Source organism: Phyllobates terribilis, unplaced genomic scaffold (genome assembly GCF_046119375.1).
Source record: "Phyllobates terribilis strain yellow unplaced genomic scaffold, ASM4611937v1 Scaffold_1__5_contigs__length_1240528914, whole genome shotgun sequence".
Lineage (NCBI taxonomy): Eukaryota > Metazoa > Chordata > Amphibia > Anura > Dendrobatidae > Phyllobates > Phyllobates terribilis.
Window position 1 is genome coordinate 709715020 of NW_027362761.1, and position 24389 is coordinate 709739408.

General features: G+C 42.4%; 1 protein-coding gene across 1 annotated transcript; it reads left to right on the forward strand.

The window, feature by feature from the left end:
* Positions 1-989: 989 nt before the first annotated feature.
* NDUFS7 (NADH:ubiquinone oxidoreductase core subunit S7) lies at positions 990-15356 on the forward strand. The gene is made up of 8 exons (XM_073686254.1): positions 990-1269; positions 1436-1472; positions 1561-1629; positions 6040-6157; positions 7103-7282; positions 7788-7834; positions 8259-8347; positions 15068-15356. Exons 1-8 carry the CDS (start codon positions 1254-1256, stop codon positions 15163-15165), a joined length of 654 nt encoding a protein of 217 aa, XP_073542355.1. The 5' UTR covers positions 990-1253; the 3' UTR covers positions 15166-15356.
* The last annotated feature ends 9033 nt before the right edge of the window (positions 15357-24389 follow it).

Genomic DNA, 24389 nt, shown 5'->3' on the forward strand with positions numbered 1-24389 from the left:
TGTATGTATGTATATATTACCAGCAGTGTTCTCCAGTGACCGCGGACATTCCTGTATGTATGTATATATATATTACCAGCAGTGTTCTCCAGTGACCGCGGACATTCCTGTATGTATGTATATATTACCAGCAGTGTTCTCCAGTGACCCCGGACATTCCTGTATGTATGTATATATTACCAGCAGTGTTCTCCAGTGACCCCGGACATTCCTGTATGTATGTATGTATATATTACCAGCAGTGTTCTCTAGTGACCCCGGACATTCCTGTATGTATGTATGTATATATATTACCAGCAGTGTTCTCCAGTGACCGCGGACATTACTGTATGTATGTATATATTACCAGCAGTGTTCTCCAGTGACCCCGGACATTCCTGTATGTATGTATATATTACCAGCAGTGTTCTCCAGTGACCCCGGACATTCCTGTATGTATGTATATATTACCAGCAGTGTTCTCCAGTGACCGTGGACATTCCTGTATGTATGTATATATTACCAGCAGTGTTCTCCAGTGACCCCGGACATTCCTGTATATATATATATATATATATTACCAGCAGTGTTCTCCAGTGACCCCGGAAATCTCTGTAATAACTGATGTCACTTCTATGCTGTACATTATAGTGACTGTCGGGGGCGCAGAGCTCCGTCCACTCTTCACAATGCCGGGGCTGCGGCCGGGACTGGTGGATACACAGGAAGAGTCACATTCTGGCAAAACTGAATAATCAGCGCTGAGGGAAATTTATTATATTACAAAAAGTGACAATAAAATCACTAGTTTTTATTAATCAGGAAAAAAAGAATTTTGCCAAAATGCATAAATTATATAACAGTGTAAAAAATTAATGTCTGACTTGTGAGGTTTGTTCCAGTAAAAACATGAGCAATTCCATAAAAAGCATCATAGAGCCAGATGAGGAGACTAGACTGGACTGTGTATGAGGAGCCTGGAGCAGCTCCATCTAGTGGTGACAGTGCTGAACTGTCTACAGAGGAGGGGCTGTATTGAGGACATCGCTCCAGCAGCTCCGATCTACTCACCTCAGCACTGAGTTGTCTTGAGTGGATATGGTGAGCTTCTCAAAAGATCACCTCCGATCTACACGCCGGGGCACAGGACGCAGCCGCACATGGACAACCCACTCGGAACTTGTACACGTAGGGCACCATAGTCGGGGAATGATTTCAGCACGGACCACACTTAAGAGCTCACCGGAAGTGCTCTGGGGACGTCCGAAGCAAAGATGGCTGCGCTGACAGGTGAGAGGGTCACAGAAAACATGAAGTTCTCGCTGACTTCAAGGACATTCCCGTGAGCTGCAGCTGCAGATAGCCGAGAGCGCGGCACATAGCACATAATATAGCTAATGCTCCACATGACGTGTGCGGGGTGCATTCTGGGTAATCACACTCTGCTTTTCTCTAGTTCCCAGGCTATCTCGGCTCTGGCTGCAGGCTACACGGTGAGTTCTATGGCGTCCATTCCCTCCCTTTACTGTAATGGTATGTCCTCCAGACAGTCCAGTCCTGATGTTCTCACTCTTCCTGCAGACCTGTGCCTACTGCAGCCCTCCATACTCGTGTCTGGCAGGCCGCCTCAGACTGTGACAATGGCGTCAGGTAACCTACATGTAGCAGCTAAGAGCTCCAGTATTATAGGAAATTCCCTTCCCGGCAGGGTGCAGCTGTAGGGTGCGTGGTGGAGCGCTTCCCCGTCGGGGTGTCGAGCAAGGCGGAGCGCTGCCCCGTCGGGGTGGGGTTGCGTGGCGGAGCGCTGCCCCGTCGGGGTGGGGTTGCGTGGCGGAGCGCTGCCCCGTCGGGGTGGGGTTGCGTGGCGGAGCGCTGCCCCGTCGGGGTGGGGTTGCGTGGCGGAGCGCTGCCCCGTCGGGGTGGGGTTGCGTGGCGGAGCGCTGCCCCGTCGGGGTGGGGTTGCGTGGCGGAGCGCTGCGCTTTCCCGCGGAGTGCGGTTGTGGGGTGCGTTGGGCTTTCCCACGGGGTGCAGTTGTGGGGTGAGCTGGGGAGCGATTGCTGTACTGGGGGCACCTCAGTAATGAGATTAATGTGAAGGTGAGGGCCTTGTATTAGTTAGGTTAGCCCCTTAACGGCCGCTGATATGCATTAAAACGGGGGCCTTATTCCCTCATCGCCGATTTAAAACGGAAATAGGGAATAAGTGTACAGCGCCCCCCCCAGAGTCCAGAATATGATCAGGGCTGGATTTTTTTGGTCCCTGATCATGTGATTACCGTTATTCAGTGAAAAAAAAACACGAAAAGGAAAAACTGTGCTTCTCTTAAAATCCCTTCTCTCTCTTCTGACATGATATACCTAAAAGAAACCAAAAGAGTGATTGACCACAGCGCCTCAATATCATTAGAACCATAAACAGAAATAGATCCCTAAAGATTAACTGTTAATAGACTAAAAGTACAGTACTCAAAACAAACTTTCTAAGAATAGTGTAGGGGTGTGATAAGCGTGGGCCTGACAGGATTAGTTCAGGACTTTACAAATTAATTACAAATGACAAATCAGACGGGCTATTCTTACCCTAGAAATCCCGGTCAGTCACCCTACCTGACAGCGGAGGTTGACGACCTAATGTTAGTGAATTGGCGCCCTTGCTCAATGTTGACATCCCTAAACACCCTAGGTTTGGGGTAGGGGTTGGGTTTAGGGTTAGGATTGAGGTCAGGGTAGGGCTCTGGGTTTTTTCAAAATTAAAAAAAAATATATAAAAAATGATGACCATATGATTAGTGTTGAGCGCAAGTGCTCGCTATTCAAGTTTGCATCGGGAACAGCCGAGAAACATGCGGGACGGGGACTCAAGAATTCTGTGTAGTACCTTTTTGGGTTCAAAATCCACACTATACTTCTGGATAAAATCCTTGAGGGGTGTAGTTTCCAAAATGGGGGTCAGTTTTTTGGGGGGGGTTCTGCTTTTTGGGTGCCTTTGGGGCCTTGTAAATGTGTCATGTTGCCCGCAATATATTTCAGACAATTTGTGTTCCAGCATTCAAATATTGCTCTTTCTGCTCCAAGCTCTGCCATTTGTTCAAACAGAACTTTTTTACCACATGTGGGGTATTGCTGTGCTCATATGAAAGTGGGTAACAAACTGGAGGATCCACTTTTGGTGTTACCTGTTGCAAAAGTGAGAAATTTGGGGCTAAAGCAAGATTTTTGTGAAAAAAAAAAAAAAAAAAATGAACTTTTTCAATATGATGACCTAATGTTATCAAATTCTGTCTTACCTCTGTGTTCGAAATGCTCACTATACCCCTCGATAAAATCCTTGAAGGGGTCTAGTTTTCAAAATTTCCACTGTTTAAGCGCATCAGGGGCTTTCCAAACCCGTCATGGCGTCTGCACGAGATTCCAGCTATTTTTGCATTCAAAAAGTTTAAAGGCTCTCCTTCCCTTCAGAGCCGAGCCTTGCGCCCAAACACTAGTTTTTTTCCCCACATATGGGGTATTGGCATACTCAGGAGAAATTGCACAACAAATTTTGGTGTTCATTTTTTTCTTTACACATTCTATTAATTCCCGTGAAGTATCTGGAGGGTTAATAAACTTCTTGAATGTGGTTTTGAGCACGTTAAGTGGGGCAATTTTCAGAATAGTGTCACTTTAGGGTATTTTCTGTCCTGTAGGCCCCATCAGTCGCTTCAAATGGGATTTGGTCCTTTTTAAAAAAAAAAAAAAGGTTCTGTAAATTTTGTTGTAAAAATGAGATCGCTGGTCGACTTTGAACCCTAATAAAAAGTGTTTCAAAAATTGTGCTCATGTACAGTAGACATGTGGTAAATGATATTTATTAACTACTTTCTGTGATATAACGATCTGGTTTAAGGGCATAAAAAAATGAAAAGTTTGAAAATTGCAAAATTTTCAATATTTTTTGTCGAATTGTTGATATTTTCATAAATAATCTCAAATCATATCAACCAAATTTTATCAACAACATGAAGTACAATACGTCACGAGAAAACAGACTCAGAATCACTGGGATATGTTGTAGCGTTCCAGAGTTGTCACCTCATAAAGTGACACTTGGTCAGATTTAAAAAAAAATTGGCCTAGTCATTAAAGTCAAAATTAGCTCCGTCACTAAGGGGTTAAAGGAGTCATGCAGCCATTAAGTAAAATGATGAAAAGAACTTGGAATGCTAGAAGTTAAAATAGAAGCATGCTTGCCTTACTGATCACCTACTGGCTTTTGTAGTTCCCTGCCACTGATTGTGTGTCGGCAATCCATGTGATATCCAAAGCCAGTCAGTGATCTCCATAACCATTTGATTTATGGTTTTAGGAAAATATTTTGAGAAATCGTTCCATTCCTGACAGTAGGCTGTGTGTGGTATTGAGCCAAGCGAGTTGCATGGTGGGGAGGACCTTGTAAAGAGTGGCACTGTTTCTGGGAGAGCAAAACCGCATAAGTCCAGTTTATTTTGACATGCAAAATTCACTTTGAAAAGATTGACTTATGAGGACCACCCCTACACAATGATCAGCTTATCTTGCTTCTCTCATCTCTGACAATTAACTGTTATTGTTGTGGCCTGACAGATTCTTTATGAACTGATGTCCATCTAATACATGGATATTTTGGGTCCATCAGAGCAACCCTCCATACTGTCACATGGGTGAGAATTCCCCATCTATGATGTCCCTATACTCTAATAGGGAATATGGTCAGGGGGTTATCCTATATTTACTTGTACAGGTTGTTCCACTTCTATGACACTTTACTTTTAGATTGATAGCTCCGCAATGAGTTGAGTGCAGCTGTTCTTTCCAACCCATGTACCAAAGAACACAAACTGGTCATCAAAGGCCAGAGAAACTGTCCAGACAGACATCTTTAAAGGGGTTGCCAATTACTCCGACAACCTCTTCTGAATCCCTGTGTTTCCCCCTTGTAAAATGGTAATATTTGTGCGGTCGCCATTCTAGCAGTGCTGTCACTGGCTCGCCCAGGAATCGTGTGACATTGTCACACGATCCCTGCAGCCAATCTGCCCTGGCTTCATTCTCCCCTCCTTCGGACAAATCAAGACATCCAGAGTAAGTGACAGAGCAGCAGAACTCATCCGGAGGGGAGTATATGTTATTATTCTGACAAGGGGGAAACATAGGGGTTGTCCAAGTAGTGGAAACCCCTTTAAAGCATCACTCCATTTGCAGAACCCCTTTTCTGTATAGTAATAATTAAATGCCTTGCTCTCTGCTGCTATCCATTAGAATTAAAAATCACCTTCTTCTCCCTAGCTGTCAATGACTTTCTGTATCTAATTATATGTATAACGCAAAGTAAAAAAAAATGAAGTCTGTGGTCCATTGGCATTTGCAACAAAAATATTTCCAGTTTAATAGTTTTCTTAAAACTCCCCAGTGTCTCAGGTAGTGAGTAGAGTGAGAACATGCTTATGCTGCTGCCAAGTAGCTAAGTTCTCTGTATCTTAGCCATTCAGGTGAGCAGAGCACCATAACCCAAAATCTGAAGTTTCGATTGAAATCCTATTAGCACCCAGTGAAGGGCTGCCCAGTTGGCAATTGTAGCACCTCTATTTAGTAGTTATATTTAGGATAGTTTCATATCGCCGTATTAAAAAAGAAAAAAAAAAAATCGCCAGAGTTTATTTCAGAAAACTCGGACGATTTTTTTTTCTCACCTGTCAACCGAATGAAATCCATTTTTCTACAGCAGCTATTAATAATTTACAAGACCATTTATAGTTTCCGATGTATCAGTAAAACTCAGATGCTCTACGCATAGCATCCAATTTGTTTTTCACACCCATATACTTGAATTGGCAAGTCTCATCCAATTTCCGGAAGAAACTAATGCATGCTGCGATTTTAATTTTTTAACTCCGATTTGGTCAGTGAAAACAATCGCTGATCTGTCCTGCCCCAAGGAATTATTATTAATAATTTTTTTTACAGACAGCACTCAGGCTGAAAATAATGTCATTTGAATGAACCCTTATGCTGAGTATCCTCATCAGTTATTTTCTTTTTCAGCACTTTACCTGTCAGACAGAGCAGTAGCGCTGTCAGTGCAGCAAAACCAGCAGCAGTAAGTGGCAAAGGAGAGTTTATAATCACAAAGCTTGACGACCTGGTGAATTGGGCAAGACGGGTAAGGTTTACTCATACAACTTGGCACAATTGATTTTGAAAGTAACTTGTCACATACAGTGCTCAACGTAAATTAGAAAAAAGTTAAGATTTTAGTCCATATCTCAGTGAACACAAGAACAATTTCCAAAGTTTTGAGAAGACTGAGTTTCATAGAACATTTTTTTTTCACCCATGACATGAAAGTAAGGTTAATATATAATCTTCAATTTTACTCACATCAGTTGATGCAAAAATGAATACACCCCACATCAAAAACTACATCTAGTATTTTATGAGTTCAATAATTTTTAAGGACAAAACTAAGTCTTCTAGGCGTGGAATGAATGAAGTTGGTGGCCTAATGCAACATCTATCTTTTTCCATTCTTCAAGAATGCCCTCTTTTAGGGTACGTGGCCATGATCAGGCTGTAGCAGTGTATTTTCGCTGCTTCCAAAACACTGCATTCTAATCACGCAGGTAAATCCGTATATGTTCATTGAACAATGTGGAGTTACCGCATCCAATACATTCTATTAGGGAAATTTCTGTTGTGGAGACTAGCGTCTCAGCTGCAAGTAATTGACATGGTGTGGCTCATAAACCCACACCGCAGGTGAGTTTACACAGTGTCATATAGAAGCACAGTGGGCGTGGGATTTCTAGAAATCTTATTCACTGTGCTTCTAATGTAGAATGCAGCATTTTGGACTCGGCACAGGTGAGCTGCGTCGAAACCTCTGCTATTCCTGATCGTGGGCACTTACCCTTAGAGCCTGGATGCTGGATGGAGTGTGTTGTCTTCAGAATTCCCCATAGGTGTTCAGTTGTATCTGGAACTTATTTTTATTCCAAGATCTGTTGATTAAACTGTAGTTTGTTCATGGGGAAACCACTTTAAATCTCTGCAGAGGAGTCGTTTTATTGAAGGGTAATTTTGTACTTTCTCTATATTCTACCTACAGAGCTCCCTGTGGCCTATGACCTTTGGATTGGCATGTTGTGCAGTGGAGATGATGCACATGGCTGCCCCACGTTATGACATGGACAGGTTTGGTGTGGTCTTTCGCGCTAGCCCTAGGCAGGCAGATGTCATGATTGTGGCCGGGACTCTCACCAATAAGATGGCTCCTGCCCTGAGAAAGGCATGGATTTTTACTTTAATTTTACCACATGTTAATAATCTTCGCTATGTGTCAGGCTATACTATAATTCACTGTGTACAAAGGAATACGGAAGGAAGGCTTACCACATCTATAGTACAGTAGTGATGACTTGTCTGGCATAAATGGGTGCCAATTCACTAGCAGACTGTTGGCTTTGCAATGAATATGAAAGGAAGACACAAACTTTTAGACTATGATTAAACACCCTTTTTTTGCCAGAAATGTGTCAGTCATGAGTATTATGTGAATTACATCCAACGTTGTGGTCGTTATGGATTTTGAAATGCAATAAAGAAGATTGTGATTTTTATGGATGTGCCCTTCTTCCTTTTATGTTCTTTATAGACCTGTACTTGCCTATAATAATGCTGTCATGCCCAATTAGTTTTATAATAGTTATTTCTCTGGGGCACGAAATATGTTTCTTGGTATTATCAGTACAGATTGACAATTGAACTTTACATGTTTATACTACCATTCACAGGTTTATGATCAGATGCCAGAACCACGTTATGTAGTTTCCATGGGCAGGTATGTATATTTGTTTAAAAGGACCCAAAACCTGTGCCATGTAATGTGACTGTGATGCAGCCGCTGCAGAGCCATATTGCCCCATGATGGAACTGGCTGCAAAAGAATCCCAGCTCATTGATACCAACTGGAGCAAGATAATCCTCTACCCAACAGGGATCCGGAACTAAAACCTTTTCTTCTGACTTGGTCCTCATCCATGCATCCGTAATTTGAATTTGTATTGTATAATGCCGCAAATTTCTGTGCCCATATTGTATTTAGAACCATTTTAGCTTTATCTGCAAAATAAAGGAAGAAAAGATGAAGACATTAACAAAATATTTGAAACGCCATGACAAATTTTATTTTCTCAGAATGGCAGTGTCAGCTGATTTCCGTCTATCCTTTGCATTTCTCACACCTAATGTTCTGTGTCCTACAGTTGTGCCAATGGAGGTGGCTACTACCACTACTCCTACTCTGTTGTCAGAGGCTGTGACCGAATTGTTCCCGTTGATATCTATGTTCCAGGTAGCTATTCATTTTCACTATTTTATTCTATTGTATTTTTTTTTTTTATTTAGATGAAGTTTATGCTTTACCTGGACATACTGCTGCGTTCAGTGTTAATCAGGGTTTAAATAAGTACTATGCTATGCTTATTATTTACATACTCGTCCTGATACAGTACAGCATATACATGTGCTGTATGCCCCAAATCCTGTGTATGCTGCCAATACATAAACTGTTATGCAGATGAGTTTGTTAAATTAAATGCATTCTCTAGCAGTGGTCATTTAGTGCAAAAAGTAAATAAATCATTCATAATTTAAGTGAAATAAAGTTCACTGCCATAATTGCACTGCTCAAAAAAATAAAGGGAACACTTAAACAACACAATGTAACTCCAAGTTAATCACACTTCTGTGAAATCTACCTGTCCAGTTATGAAGGGAACACTGTGTCACAGTCACTGGCGTTATATGCGAGGGGAGGTTTGTGTTATATGTTGGGGGTTAATTCACCGAAACTGTGTGGTTTTGTGTGAATGGCATAGAGATGGGTGGGAAGTCATTCCCCCTACATCCCTTGGGGCTGAGCAAGCTTAAATGTTCATTCACTATTTTTTTTTTTTTTCTGTTGTTGTGTGTCTTGAGAGACAAGAACTCCAGACTGGGAGGCTATAGCTCAAGAGGAGGGAAACAACCCAGCAGCAAGATTACTACCTCCTCCAGTACCGTATTTTTCGGGTTATAAAACACACTTTTTCCCTTCCCTCATGACAGTACCATATGAGAGAGAGTAGGATCCGCCCCTATTACTGGACTAGAAGCCCTGAGCACAAAATAAAAAGGCAACTCTTACTTCCTCCTTCAATGTGGTTTCCTGTCCTCAAGGATGTAGGAGCCTGGAGCACACGGCTGGAGCAGCCGTGAATCATGGAACACCATGCTGTGTTCTATAGCAACCTCTAGTAAGTGGCAGTGAGGAGGGGCCCAGTTGGGCTCTGACATGCTAACCTCAGTCTGGAAGAATCTACAGGTGCTTCTCACAAAATTAGAATATCATCAAAAAGTTTATTTATTTCAGTTCTTCCATACAAAAAGTGAACCTCATATATTATATAGAGTCATTACGAACAGTGATCTATTTCTAGAGTTTATTTCTGTTAATGTTGATGACTATGGCTTATAGCCAATGAAAACACAAAAGTCATTATCTCAGAAAATTAGAATACTTTATAACAACAGCTTGAAAAATGTTTTTAAAATCCAGAATGTTGGCCTACTGAAATGTTGGCCTACTGCTGAGGTGTTATGGAAGCCCAGGTTGCTTTGATAGCAGCCTTCAGCTCGTCTGCATTGTTGGGTCTGGTGTCTCTCATCTTCCTCTTGACAATACCACATAGATTCTCTATGGGGTTAAGGTCAGGCGAGTTTGCTGGTCAATCAAGCACAGTGATACTGTTGTTTATAAACCAGGTATTGGTACTTTTGGCTGTGTGGACAGATGCCAAGTCCTGCTGGAGAATGAAATTTTCATCTCCAAAAAGCTTGTCAGCAGAGGGAAGCATGAAGTGCTCTAAAATTTCTTGGTAGACGGCTGCGCAGACCTTGGTCTTGATAAAACACAGTGGACCTACACGAGCAGATGACATGGCTCCCCAAACCATCACTGATTGTGGAAACTCCACACTAGACTTCAAGCAGCTTGGATTGTGTGCCCCTCCACTCTTCCTTCAGACTCTGGGACCTTTATTTCCAAATGAAAATTGGAACTCTGGGACCTTGTGGAGTGTGTCAATGACTGCCTTCTGGACATCTGTCAAGTCAGCAGTCTTCCCCATGATTGTGGAGCCTACTGAAACAGACTAAGGGACCTTTTGAAACGCTTAGGAAGCTTTTGCAGGTGTTTTTTGCTAATTATTTTAATTGACTGAGATAATGACTTTTGTGTTTTCATTGGCTGTAAGCCATAATCATCAACATTAACAGAAATAAACGCTTGAAATAAATCACTCTGTTTGTAATGATTCTATATAATATGAGTTTCACTTTTTGTATTGAAGAACTAAAATAAATTAACGTTTTGATGATATTCTAATTTAGTGAGATGCACCTGTACATATAATGATTCCGTACCTACCTACGTTTGTTGTTTGGCCTAGGGTGTATTGAGCCTCATGGCTTGTGTATGCGTGCGCAGTGGGCCTAATGGCTTGCGCAGTGGGCCTAATAGCTGGGCTGCATGCCAATTCAGGTCTGGGCTTATGTCTCATGTTGGCCTGTCTGAATGTTTTTCAGACCTGTTCATAGTTGCGGAAAACCCTGCCACGTTAGGTCTAGGATTTACCTCAGCTGTCTGCCTCACGGTGGGTTGTCCGGTTAGCCAGGCAACTTGGGGCTTGTAGATCTGCTTCACTACCCTTTACTAGCAATATTACTGATATTGGTAAGGAGGTTTTCTGGACGATGCCCTCATTCTGGGGTGATTCTGTTAAATACAGTCCAAAGGATAACTGCTGAGTAACAGGTCCAGTCAATCCCTCATACTTGGATAGCATATTGAACTGGTCTGCATTTAACATCTATGTCCCAGTGGTCCTCTTGGTAAAGGCTGTGAATGGGGGCTTTAAAAGAATAATACCAATTTAAGTCCTGTTGATCTTCACAATCTAGGATCATTAGTAATGTAGGTTGAATAAAGACCTAGATTCATCAAGTTCGCTCTATACCCCATATCCCCCTGATAGAGAATAGTAAGAGGAGCTGCGAGTTGTACTCGCGTGAGGAGCAGTGACTATTCTGGCAGATCATCTCACCATTTGAGGGTACATGGCAGTGACGTCATGCGCGGCTCACACTGAGATCACAGTGCTGGCAGCAGAGCAGGACGCAGCGCTGCAGCAGAGGGAAGGAAGGTGAGTAGAATTGTTTATTTTTTTTGTGTGCAGCATAATGGGGATTGAGGGGTGCCATGCATACCACGATTGAAGGGAGCCACGCGTACGAGGATGGCGGATGGATGAGGGGAGCCACACGTACCAGGATGGGATGGATTGGATGGATGAGGGATGAGGGGAGCCACGCGTACCAGGATGGGGGATGGATGGATGGATAGATATGGGGGGGGCCACGTGTACCAGGATGGGGGATGGATGGATAGATATGGGGGGGGGGGGGGAGCCACATGTACCAGGATGGGGGATGGATATGGGGGGGGGGGGGCATATATACCAGGATAGGTGATTAACAGAATTGGGGGACATTACCCCTATAACGGTGTCAGCAGCAGACCCCCCCCCTCCCCCTTAACAGTACATCATGATCACATTTTTTTCTTCATATTTTTTTTTTTTTCTATTTTCTTTCTCTAAAACCTAGGTGCGTCTTATAGTCCGAAAAATACGGTATTTGATACTCTACCGATTTTGCAAGTTTTTCCACCTATAAGGAATGGAGAGGTCTGTAACGTTTATCATAGGTACACTTCAACTGTGAAAGACAGAATCTAAAAAGAAAAAAACAAACAGAAAATCACATTGTAAGATTTTTAAGTAATTAAATTGCATTTTATTGCATGAAATAAGTATTTGATCACCTACCAACCAGCAAGAATTCTGCCTCTCACAGACCTGTTAGCTTTTCTTTAAGAAGCCTACCTAGTCGGATCTCATTAGTTGTATTAACTGCACCTGTTGGAACTCTTTCCTGTGTAAAAGACACCTGTCCACACAATCGATCACACTCCAACCTCTCCGCCTTGGCCAAAACCTAAGAGCTGTCTAAGGACACCAGGACAAAATTGTAGATCTGCACAAGGCTGGGATGGGGTACTGGATAATAGGCAAGCAGTTTGGTGAGAAGGCAACAACTGTTGGCGCAATTATTAGGAAAAGGAAGAAACACAAGATGACTGTGAATCTTCCTCGGTCTAGGGCACCCTGCATGATCTCGCCTCGTGGGGTAAGGATGATCCTGAGAAATGTCAGGACTCAGCCCAGAACTACACGGAAGGACCTGGTCAATGACCTAAAGAGAGCTAGGACCACAGTCTCAGACATTTACCGTTAGTAACACACTATGCCGTCATGGATTAAAATAGTGCAGGGCACGCAAAGTCCACCTACTCACGCCAACACATGTCCAGGCCCGTTTAATGTCCACCATTGACGATCTGAATGATCCAGAGGAGGCATGGGAGAAGGTCATGTGGTCAGAAAAGACCAAAACAGAACTTTTTGGTATCAGCGCCACTCGCCATGTTTGGAGGAAGAAGGCTGAGTACAACCCCAAGAACACAGTCCCAACCATGAAGCATGGTGCGGGAAACATGATACTTTGGGGGTGCTTTTCTGCAAAGGGGACAGGATGACTGTTTCTATTGTATCGAATACTTATTTTATGCAGTAAAATGCAAATTATTTATATAAAAATCATACAATGTGATTTTCTGTTTTTTATTTTTAGATTCTGTCTCTCACAGTTGAAGTGTACCTACGATAAAAATTACAGACCTCTCCATTCTTTGTAGGTGGGAAAACTTGCAAAATCGGCAGTGTATCAAATACTTATTTTCCCCACCGTATCTATCTATATCAATCTAGTGTGTGTGTATGTGTGTGTGTGTGTGTGTGTGTGTATATATATATATATATATATATATATATATATATATATATATATATATATATATATATATATATATAATATCGCTTTAGCAATTGATCACATTTTCAACCTTTTATATAGTCTGCCTTATTTTAATTTATTTTATACATTTATGAGAAAACTAAACTTAAAGAACTACCCTCCCCCACCCCATTAATGTACCAGTTTAAACCATTATCTATTCAGGTTTACATATATATGAAGTGTATAATATAGAGACTTGAGTAAAAAGATTAGCAGGATCTATTATAGCCAAACCAGGGTCCAGGAAATTTCTTCAGCTGACATTTGAATGCCAGCATGACTCTGTTCCGATTACCTTGGAGTACTGACATGGATGCCGGACTGGTCCTGTGAATCTTTTTATTCAATTCTATATTACACTATGTATATATTACATATTATTATATTCTATATTATGCAGCACAAAATCACTGTATACTGCTATAACATTACATAGCAGTAAAAGGTAAGTGAAGAGGGTCACAATGCTATCCCTAGGATACCTCAACAAACAAGTTGCAAAAAGTCCAAACTTTTTTTTTAATTTCTTGTCATGGTACCTTAGGGGTTGCATTGTGACCCTATTCACCTGCATTGTTACATGACCGTTGTTTAGTCCCCATATAGTGTACGTGCATACATGATCTTTTGTATGTCATTTTTTTATGTTGATATACATATGTAAATACACACACACATGTATAGTGAGATGTACAGTAGTGTGAAAAAGTGTTTGCCCCCTTCCTGATTTCTTATTCTTTTGAATATTTGTCACACTTAAATGTTTCAGATCACAAAACAAATTTAAATATTAGACAAAGATAACACAAGAAAACACAAAATGCAGTTTAGTATTTACAGTTTACAAGGCCCAGGGCCCTGTAGGTTTGGATTTCTTTTCCCTTTAATAATAAAGACCTTCATTTAAAAACTGCATTTTGTGTTTACTTGTGTTATCTTTGTCTAATATTTAAATTTGTTTCTGATCTGAAACATTTAAGAGTAACAACCATGCAAAAGAATAAGAAATCAGGAAAGGGGCAAACACTTTTTCAAACCACTGTATATAGAACTCACTTTACATATACATATGCGTGTATATTAACATGTATGTAATTATTTATGAGATAAAAGATTACACTAGCGACAACTAGCATTTTTTTTTTTAAAGTGTGATTACTTCTGTCTTTTTGTTGTGATGCCATTTCCCTGGTGGTGAATTGAAAGTGCATGAAGTTGTCATCGTGCAAGACCTTAATTTTAACCAAAATGCTTTTGAATATAGGTTTGGTCATTTAATTAAAGAAAACTGACTGCCAAAAGTTTTGCATATACTCACGTGGTCAAAATTGTTGGTATCCCTCGTTTAATGAAAGAAAAACCCACAATGGTCACAGAAATAACTTGAATCTGACAAAAGTAATAATAAATTAAAAATCTATGAAAATGAACAAACGAAAGTCAGACATTGGTTTTCAACCCTGCTTCCACAGAATAAAAAAAAATTAAACTCCTGAAATAGGCCTGGAAAGAAATGATATAGAGCAGGGATCTTCTGCGCAGGCTCCAGCAAGTCACTCTGACTTCACAGCACCTGTGCACAAGATCCCTGCTCTACAATGATACAGGCTGGAAGTAGTTCGCCTTGCGTAAAAGGTGAAGTGCGCAGGTGCGGGATCTAGCCGCGGCGACTGCATGTCACAGGGCACTGTGACATGCAGGGGAGGTCGGAAACATTATAATTAAAATAGTAGGTGGGATTTCTTGCGGGCCCTGGGACAGGAACACATCAGAAACCAGAATGAATAAAAAGACATTTCACAGCAACAAGACCTCTAATATGAGGCATACAGGTAGGTATAGATTTACATTTCTATTCTTTTGTATGCCCATATTAGTAGGTCAGATAAGTGCCAGGGGGTGACAGATTCCCTTTAAAAAAATATTTGATTTTGGGGTCGGACAGACTCTTTAATCTTGGGTATTAATGTAGCTCCATGCTCTGTTGCCTGCCTTGACTTTTTTTCGCCGTGACTGGAAGCACTTTATATTTGACATCTACTTGGTGTATTTCCAGGCTGCCCTCCTACTGCTGAAGCTCTTTTATATGGAATTTTGCAGCTGCAAAAGAAGATCAAAAGAGAGAAGCGGATCCGGATCTGGTATCGGAAATGAGCGTGTTTTTTTTTTGTTATTTATATGTAGAAATGCTTGGAATAGCCTCTTTGTGAAGGTGCAAACACAGATCTACTGCTGACACTATCTGATCTTACCGATTTATGCCAAGATTTTTGCTTCTGTATGAATGACTGGCTTGTCTTGAAACTTGTACTTTATAGAACATTAAAAGAGGACTATAACCTTAAGATTGTGGTGTTATTTCACTCCTTCTGGGATACATTTTCCATATTACACCTGGCCAACTCCTATGCTCTAGTGTGATAAGATAAGACACTTGCAAAAGCAAGGGGAATACAACAGCTGTCTTTAGTGAACATAGTGCATACCTACATGTACTCGGTTCCCCATACCTACTGTCACCTTTCTACTTTTACTACTGAAATAAAGCAAGAGTTTCACATAACACAAAATTCTGCAAATATGCGTGTTACATCCTCGGTATTTTCAGTGCATTTGACCTTGTTTTTAAGGGACTGAAATATATGAACATTTTTCACAGGACATGTCCTATAGGATATTTTGTAGTACTCTTTCATGTTTTTGTTTTTTTTCTGACCGCATATAAATTTGTGTTTTGTAAAACTCTATTCCCTTGCTGTTTCTGTGCTTTTACTACATTTCAAAGAGCCTTGTGTCTCTTCTCTGTGTCTGGTAAGATGCTTGGTTAGAATATTTTTCTGTAGTCAGAATATTTTCATTAGTGTGTAGAGATTCACAGAGCAGAGAGGATTGTACTCCATGACTAGGAAAAAAAATGACTGAAGGGAGGGAACTGTGATACATGAAAAACTTTTTATGTGCGACAGGGAGCATATCCCTTCCCATTGATAATAAAGAGTTGGGTAATTACATAGCAGCATTAGCCACATGACCTCTAATCTGGAGCTGAGGAGCTCATAGAGAGGTAAGATATTGTACTTCTCCCAATAGCTTCCTGCATTGAGCTGCACTGGAGTTCGAGGATGGCATTACTACTCTCCTCTGCATACCTGCTATGCTCTGAAGCCCATGGCGAATTTGAGCCTTTGCTGCCTCAAAAGTCCTGCTTGCTACAGATATGCTTCCACCTCCAGCTTGGAAAGCCTCTTCCCCCTCCCCCTCCCTCTTCTCTTCTTTCCCTGGGGTTTTATTCCTGCAGTGGCTTTTAAATACTGAGGCGGTGATGGTGCTGGCGACAGCTCTTCCTTCAACATGACACACAAAAAGGATGGTGCAGCGGAGTTGCTGTTGGTACTTTCATTGCTCACATATGCCACTGTCCTTGAGATTAATGTACATTGCCAGACTAAGCTACTACACAAGGAAAGAAATAAAGCTGTAATACAGAGTTAGCAATGTGTAACTGCACATGCTGTACTTGGGTGGCATAGAGCCGCTGTAGGATGGATCCATTAGAAACAATATGAACAAAGAATTGCAGGGGATAGTTTTATGGGGAAGGGAGGTTGTTCATTGTACACAAAGGTTAATTTGGGAAATAAATATTTCTCAAATAACCCTCCATGACCACCACAGGAGGATGTCATCCCATCCTAATTCGGACAGGAAACACAAAAAGGTCAGATAACCCCTCCCATATCCTCCAGTGTTTTTCCTGGCAAACTAAAAGACAGGTTCCCAGTAGATGAGGACATTTCTAAATGTTGGTCTGAAATACCAAAGGTCGACATCCAGGTAGCAAGAGTGACTAAGAAAACAACATTGCTGTTTGAAGATTATGCTCAGCTTAAGGATCCTTTTAGAACGAAAGATGGATAGTCTGCTAATGAAATCCTGGGAGACTTCGGCAGCCCTACTGAAGACAAATGTCTCTACATGCGTAGCATGATCTATGCCCCGATAGCTAGATCAATTGGAAGATCATCTTAGTATGGTCACTCACAGGGAGGATATATTGGCTTCTGTGAAGACCCGAGGTCTTGCGTGGGCATAACGTTACTCAGACAACCCAGGGTGAGGGTAAAACAGCGTGGCATTACTTTATTGAACCACAAAGCGGGCAATAAACACACAACAGTCCCAGCAAATACCCAAGATGGTACAACATTACACAATCTCACCCTTCCTTCTCCGCTCACCTGGGATAGAACAGCTGTGACTTTGGGGACTTCCAGGGCCAACTACCTCAACCAGTGGCCCCCGCTGCTGGCGCCCCCCCCCTCAGAAAGGAGGTAGCGTCAAGCTTTGGAAGCTACCAGTCCATTGAGGTACACGGCCAGGAGACCCAATGGTCCCACCCTGGCCTCTCTGAGAGTTTCCATGGGGCCAGGCGACCGGTGGGTCCCTCCTGGCAACTCCAAATGTCTCCATGGGTTCTAGGTGACTGGTGGGTCCCTCCTAGCAACCCCAAAACAACATATCCATGGGGCCAGGTGACTTCTTCGTCCTCTCCTGGACTCCCCAAAAGTATCCTTGGTCTCTCTGATGGTTAAATGGAGCAAATATGTATCTTACCAGTCAGGGCCGGTACCCTTAGACTAAAATCATGTAGAATACAAATCTGTATCTCTTTAGATGCCATGCAATCCATCTACTTTCCTTAACCTCTTTAAAGCCCAAGACGTACTAATACGTATCTGCGCCCTGGGCTTTAACAGCCTGATGCGTATTAGTACGTCTTTGCGATCGCGCCCGCACACATGCTGACAGCCTATATAGCACAGGGATGGTGCTCCATTCCTGTGCTATATAGGCGATCAGAATAAAAAAAGTGAAAGTCCCATAGTGGGACAAAGTATAAAAGTAAAAAAACTGTCAAAGTGAAAAAAATTGTAAAAATCTAAAAAAAAAAATCCACCCAAAAAAATATATAATGTATATTATTATGAAAAAAACAAACCATAAAAGTACACACATTTGGTATCGCCGCGTCCGGAACGACCTGACCTATAAAATTGTCCCACTAGTTAACCCCTTCATTGAGCACGGTAAAAAAAAAAACGAAGCAAAAAACAGTGCTTTATCATACCGCCAAACAAAAAATGGATTAACACGCAATCAAAAAGACGAATATAAATAAAAATGGTACCGCTGAAAACATCATCTCGTCCCACAAAAAACAAGCCGCCATACCGCTCCATCAGCCGAAAAATAAAAGTTATAGCTCTCAGAATAGCGATGCAAAAAAATCATTTTTCTATAAAATTGCTTTTATTATGTAAAAGCGCCAAAACATAGAAAAACAATATAAATGTGGTACCGCTGTAAAAGTACTGACCCGAAGAATAAAGCTGCCTTATCAATTTTACCACATGCAGAACAGAATAAAAAAATTAAAAAACAAAACAATTCCTGAATTGTTGGTTTTTGTTTATTCTGCCTCCCAAAAATCGGAATAGAAAGCGGTCAAAAAATGTCACATGCCTGAAAATGGCACCAATAAAAACGTCAACTCATCCCGCAAAAAACAAGCCATCACATGACTCTGTCGGCCAAAATATGGAAAAATTATAGTTCTCAAAATATGGCAATGCAAAAACTAGATTCTACAAAAAATGTGTCTTTTAGTGTGACAGCTGTCAATCATAAAAACCCGATATGAATCTGGTATCTCTGTAATTGCACCAACCCGAAGAATAAAGTAGTCTAATCACTTACCGCACGAGGAGCGGCTTAAAAAATAAACTCTCGGGTTAGGGTTGGGGTTGGGGTTAGGGTTGTGCTAGGGTTAGGGTTGGGGTTAAGGTTGTGTTAGGGTTAGGGTTGGGGTTAGGGTTGGGGTTAAGGTTGGGATATGGTTAGGGTTGTGCTAATGTTAGGGTTGGGGTTAGGGTTAGGCTAGGGTTGGGGTTAGGGCTAGGGTAGGGTTATGGTTAGGGTTGGGATTTTTTTCAAAAGTAAAAAAAAAAAAAAGATGACGATATGGCAACTAGTGTTGAGCGCAAGTGCTCACTACTTGAGTATGCATTGAGTATCGCGGGTGCTCGAGTCTCCGCCCTATATGCTTCGCGGCCAAAAAAAACCTCGCGGGGATTGCCTGCCATGCGCGAGCGATCCCTGCATATTTTTCTTGGGTGTCTAACAACTGTGAAACATGCGGGCGGGGACTCGAGCATGTCACTCGAGCACGCGCGATACTTGGTGCATACCCGAGCACCCGATATAAGCTCAAGTAGCGAGCACTTGCGCTCAAGACTAATGACAACTTATTCAATATGATGACCTAATGTTATCAAATTCTGTGTCGTACCTCTGGGTTCAAAATGTTCACTATACCCCTTGATAAAATCCTTGAGGGGTGTAGTTTCCAAAATGAGGTCACTTGTGAGGGGGTTTCCACTATTTAGGCTCTCCAAACGCGACATGGCGTCCGCTCTCAATTCCAGCCCATTTTGCCTTCAAAGTCACACAGTGCTCCTTCCCTTCTGAACTCTGCCGTGCGCCCAAACACTGTATTTTCCCCACATATGGGGTATTGGCGTACTCAGGAGAAATTGCACAAACGTTTTTGGGGTCCATTTTATCCTCTTACCCTTGTGAAAATAAAAAATTTGGGGCTAAAACATCATTTTTGTGGAAAAAGTTTGATTTTTTTTTTATTTTCACTGCTCCATGTTATAAACTTCTGTAAAGGACTTGGTGGTTCAGGGTGCTCACCACACATCTAGATAAGCTCCCTGAGGGGTCTAGTTTCCAAAATTGTGTCACTTGGTACTCCTTCCCTTCTGAACCCTGCCGTATGTCCAAGCAGTGGTTTTCCCCCACATATGGGGTATCGGCTTACTCAGGAGAAATTGCACAACAAACTGCATGGTGCAATTTCTCCTGTTACCCTTATGAAAATGCAAAATTGGGGCTGAAAAACATTTTTGTGGGAATGTTATAAACTTCTGTGAAGCACCTGGGGGTTCAAGGTGCTCACCACACATCTAGATAAGTTCCCTGAGGGGTCTAGTTTCCAAAATGGGGTCACTTGTGGGGGGTTTCCACTGTTTAGGCACATCAGGGGTTCTCCAAACGCAACATGGCGTCCGCTAATCAAGCAAATTTTACAATCAAAAAGTCAAATGGCGCTCCTTCCCTTCCTAACCCTGCCGTGCGCCCAAACAGTGTTTTTTCCCCACATATGGGGTATCTGCGTGCCCAGGGGAAATTGCACAACAAATTTTGGGGTCCATTTTTTCCTGTTACCCCTGCGAAAATAAAAAAAATTGGGTCTAAAGTAACATTTTTGTGAAAAAAGTTAAATGTTCATTTTTTTCTTCCACATTCCAAAAACTCCTGTGAAGCACCTGAAGGGTTAAAGTTCTTGAATGTGGTTTTGAGCACCTTGAGAGGTGCAGTTTTTAGAATGGTGTCACTTTTGGGTATTTTCTGTCATAAAGACCCGTCAAAGTGACTTCAAATGTGATGTGGTCCCTAAAAAAATGGTTTTGTAAATTTTGTTGGTAAAATGAGAAATCGCTGGTCAACTTTTAACCCTTATAGCTCCCTAATAAAAAAAAAATTTGGTTCCAAAATTGTGCTGATGTAAAGTAGACATGTGGGAAATGTTATTTATTAACTATTTTGTGTGACATCTCTCTCTGATTTAAGGGCATAAAAATTCAAATTTTGAACATTTCAAAATTTTCGCCAAATTTCCATCTTTTTCACAAATAAACGCAAGTGGTATCGAAGAAATTTTACCACAATTATGAAGTACAATATGTCATGAAAAAACAATCTCAGAATCAGGGGAATCCGTTGAAGCGTTCCAGAGTAATTACCTCATAAAGTGACAGTGGTCAGAATTGTAAAAATTGGCCTGGTCATTAATGTGCAAACCACCTTGGGTTGTAAAGGGGTTAAGGATGTCTCCCATTCTCCTTCCAAAGTCCTTCTGACTCTGCTTGACTCGGTCTCAAGTCTGCCACCTACAGAAGCACATCTCATTTTTAAATACACATACACAGGTCAAGGGGTTTTTGGAGGGCAGCCTCACATGACTCAGCCATCATTGTTTTAGATAATCTACACTGCTCAAAAAAATAAAGATAACACTCAAATAGCACATCCTAGATGAATGAATGAAGTGTTCTCATTTAATACTTTGTTCTGTACAAAGTTGAATGTGCTGACAACAAAATCACTCAAAAATCATCAATGGAAATCAAATTTATTAACCAATGGAGGCCTGGATTTGGAGTCACCCCCAAAATTAAAGTGGAAAAAACACACTACAGGCTGATCCAACTTTGATGTAATGTCCTTAAAACAAGTCAAAATGAGGCTCAGTATTGTGTGTGGCCTCCACGTGCCTGTATGACCTCCCTACAACGCCTGGGCATGCTCCTGATGAGGCTGCGAATGGTCTCCTGTGGGATCTCCTCCCAGACCTGGACTAAAGCATCCGCCAACTCCTGGACAGTCTGTGGTGCAACGTGACGTTGGTGGATGTGCTCAATCGGATTCAGGTCTGGGGAACGGACGGGCCAGTCCATAGCTTCAATGCCTTCATCTTGCAGGAACTGCTGACACACTCCAGCCACATGAGGTCTGGCATTGTCCTGCATTAGGAGGAACCCAGGGCCAACCGCACCAGCATATGGTCTCACAAGGGGTCTGAGGATCTCACCTCGGTACCTAATGGCAGTCAGGCTACCTCTGGCGAGCAATGGCGTTTCCAGACTCTGTCACGTCTGTCATATGTGCTCAGTGTGAACCTGCTTTCATCTGCAAAGAGCACAGGGCGCCAGTGGCGACTTTGCCAATCCTGGTGTTCTGTGGCAAATGCCAAGCGTCCTGCACGGTGTTGGGCTGTGAGCACAACCCCCCATCTGTGGACGTCGGGCCCTCATACCACCCTAATGGAGTCGGTTTCTAACCGTTTGTGCAGACATATGCACATTTGTGGCCTGCTGGAGGTCATTTTGCAGGGCTCTGGCAGTGCTCCTCCTGTTCCTCCTTGCACAAAGGAGGAGGTAACAGTCCTGCTGCTGGGTTGTTGACCTCCTATGGCTCCCTCCACATCTCCTGGTATCTGCTCCATGCTCTGGACACTGTGCTGACAGACACAGCTACCCTTTTTGCCACAGCTCGCACTGATGTGCCATCCTGGATGAACTGCACTACCTGAGCAACTTCTGTGGGTTGTACTGTAGACACCGCCTCATGCTACTGTACCTCTAGGGGTGAGAGCAATGGTAAAATGAAAAAGTGACCAAAGCAACAGCCAAAAAGGATGAGAACAAAGAAATGGTATGTGGTCACCACCTGCAGAACCACTCCTTTATAGGGGGTATCTTGCTAATTGCCTATCACTTCTACCAGTTGTCTGTTCCATTTGCACAACAGCAGGAGAAATTGATTCACAATCAGTGTTGCTTCATAACTGGACAGGTAGATTTCACAGAAGTGTTATTGACTTGGAGTTACATTGTGTTGTTTAAATGTTCCCTTTTTATTTTGAGCAGTGTATTTACATAGTTGGTATCACAGGGGCTATTGCAAATAGACCTTCAGCTGACTAAAGGCCCCGTCACACATAACGAGATCGCTAGCGAGATCGTTGATACGTCACGGTTTTTGTGACGCAATAGCGATCTTGCTAGCGATCTCGTTATGTCTGACAGGTAGCAACTATCAGGCCCCTGCTGTGAGATCGCTGATTGTTACAAAGCTTCCTGGACCATTCCTCTGTCGTTGCGCTCCCGCTGGGCAGTGTGCATCGCTGTATTTGACACCTTATCAACGACCTCGTTAGCGATTCAGAACTGAGACACGTAGGCGTGCATAAATTGGACTTTTCCGCGCCCCTCGTTCCCGATTGGTGGTCGCTACAGCGTTCTCATTTTCCGCCGTGCATAAAGAAGGCAACAGAATAGCGATTCCATCCTTTATTTCTGACCTCGTGCTGGATTGCAGATCCTAGCAGAATTCTCCGGGCTGTTGATATGTGGAGTCACAGCCGAAGAACACTACTACAATCCACAAACCAGAACGCTTGTCAGGAACAAAGCCCAGATGAATGGATACAGAGTCACAGCCGGAGAACGCTACTACGATCTGAAACCAGAACGCAGTCAGGAACAAAGGGACGGAATTGCTACAATGTGGCCTTCTTTTAAACCCAGGCCGCCCAATCAGAACGCAGTAGCGTCCACCAATCGGAGATGAGGGGGCGCGGAAAAGTAATTTTATGCACGCCTTTGTGACACAGTACAGTCCCTATCAAGGTGTGGATCGTTGAAATAGCTGCTGTGTGAAAGCGTCCCAACGACCGCCGAGATCGTTAGTTAGATCGCTGGGGCGGCCGAAATCGTTGGGAAGTTCTGCATGTTTGACAGCTCCCCAGCGATCACGAAACGACTCTTCAGCGATCCCAAAACCGTGTCGTAATAACGATCTCGCTAGCGATCTCGTTATGTGTGACGGGGCCTTTAGTACAATTTGTCATTAGTATAGTAAACATGATTGTTTCCAAACGAATAGAATTCAGCATTCAGGGTTACACAAATACTGGTCTGACCTTAAGAAATACACAAACATATTCAAGTCAATTTAAACACAATAGTGTATTTCTCTTGGATTAACAAATCTAATCATCTGGCTAATTAAGATTTTACTCTGTATCATCACAGCTTCCTTACCTCTTCTCCAGAAGGCCACTGGTTTCCTGGCGGATGCATCAGCAGAATCCGCGAGAGTGGCGGCAAGATCTTCAGTTCTGTCTAACTCTAAGACGTGCACTCTGGTTAAAATCGTGGATTGGAGATGTGGCTTCTAAGATTAAGCTTTGTTCCATTCCCTTCCAGGGAGAATACATGTTTGGACCGGCTCTGGATGATTTACTGGAGAAGGCCTCAGATAGGAAGAAATCTTTGCCTGAGCCAAAGAACTTCAGGAAAACTTCCGCCTCCCCAAGAACAACCCCCTCAATACAATGAGAAAGGAAAGTCAGGCCGGTGGAGTTACCCCAAAGGGTAAGAAATATTTTTCTCTCCCAGAACCAGCGACCGAACAAGCAATGACGCCAGAAAAGGAGGAGGTCATATTTCAGAGTTCCTTCCTCAGTGGCACACGATTTGCTCAAGTCCATGGATCCTAAAGTCTGAAGGAGTAAAGATAGAGCTCTCCTTCTACCCTCCACGAAGGCTGAGAGTAACTCACCTTTCTTCTCCAAAATTGGAAAAAGGGCCTTATATCCGGTCTGCTAGGCTTGCTTTCTTCGGGAGTAATCTTTCCAGTTCCAGAAGCAGAAAGAAGCAGGGGTCATTACTCTCGGCTTTTCCTTGTAA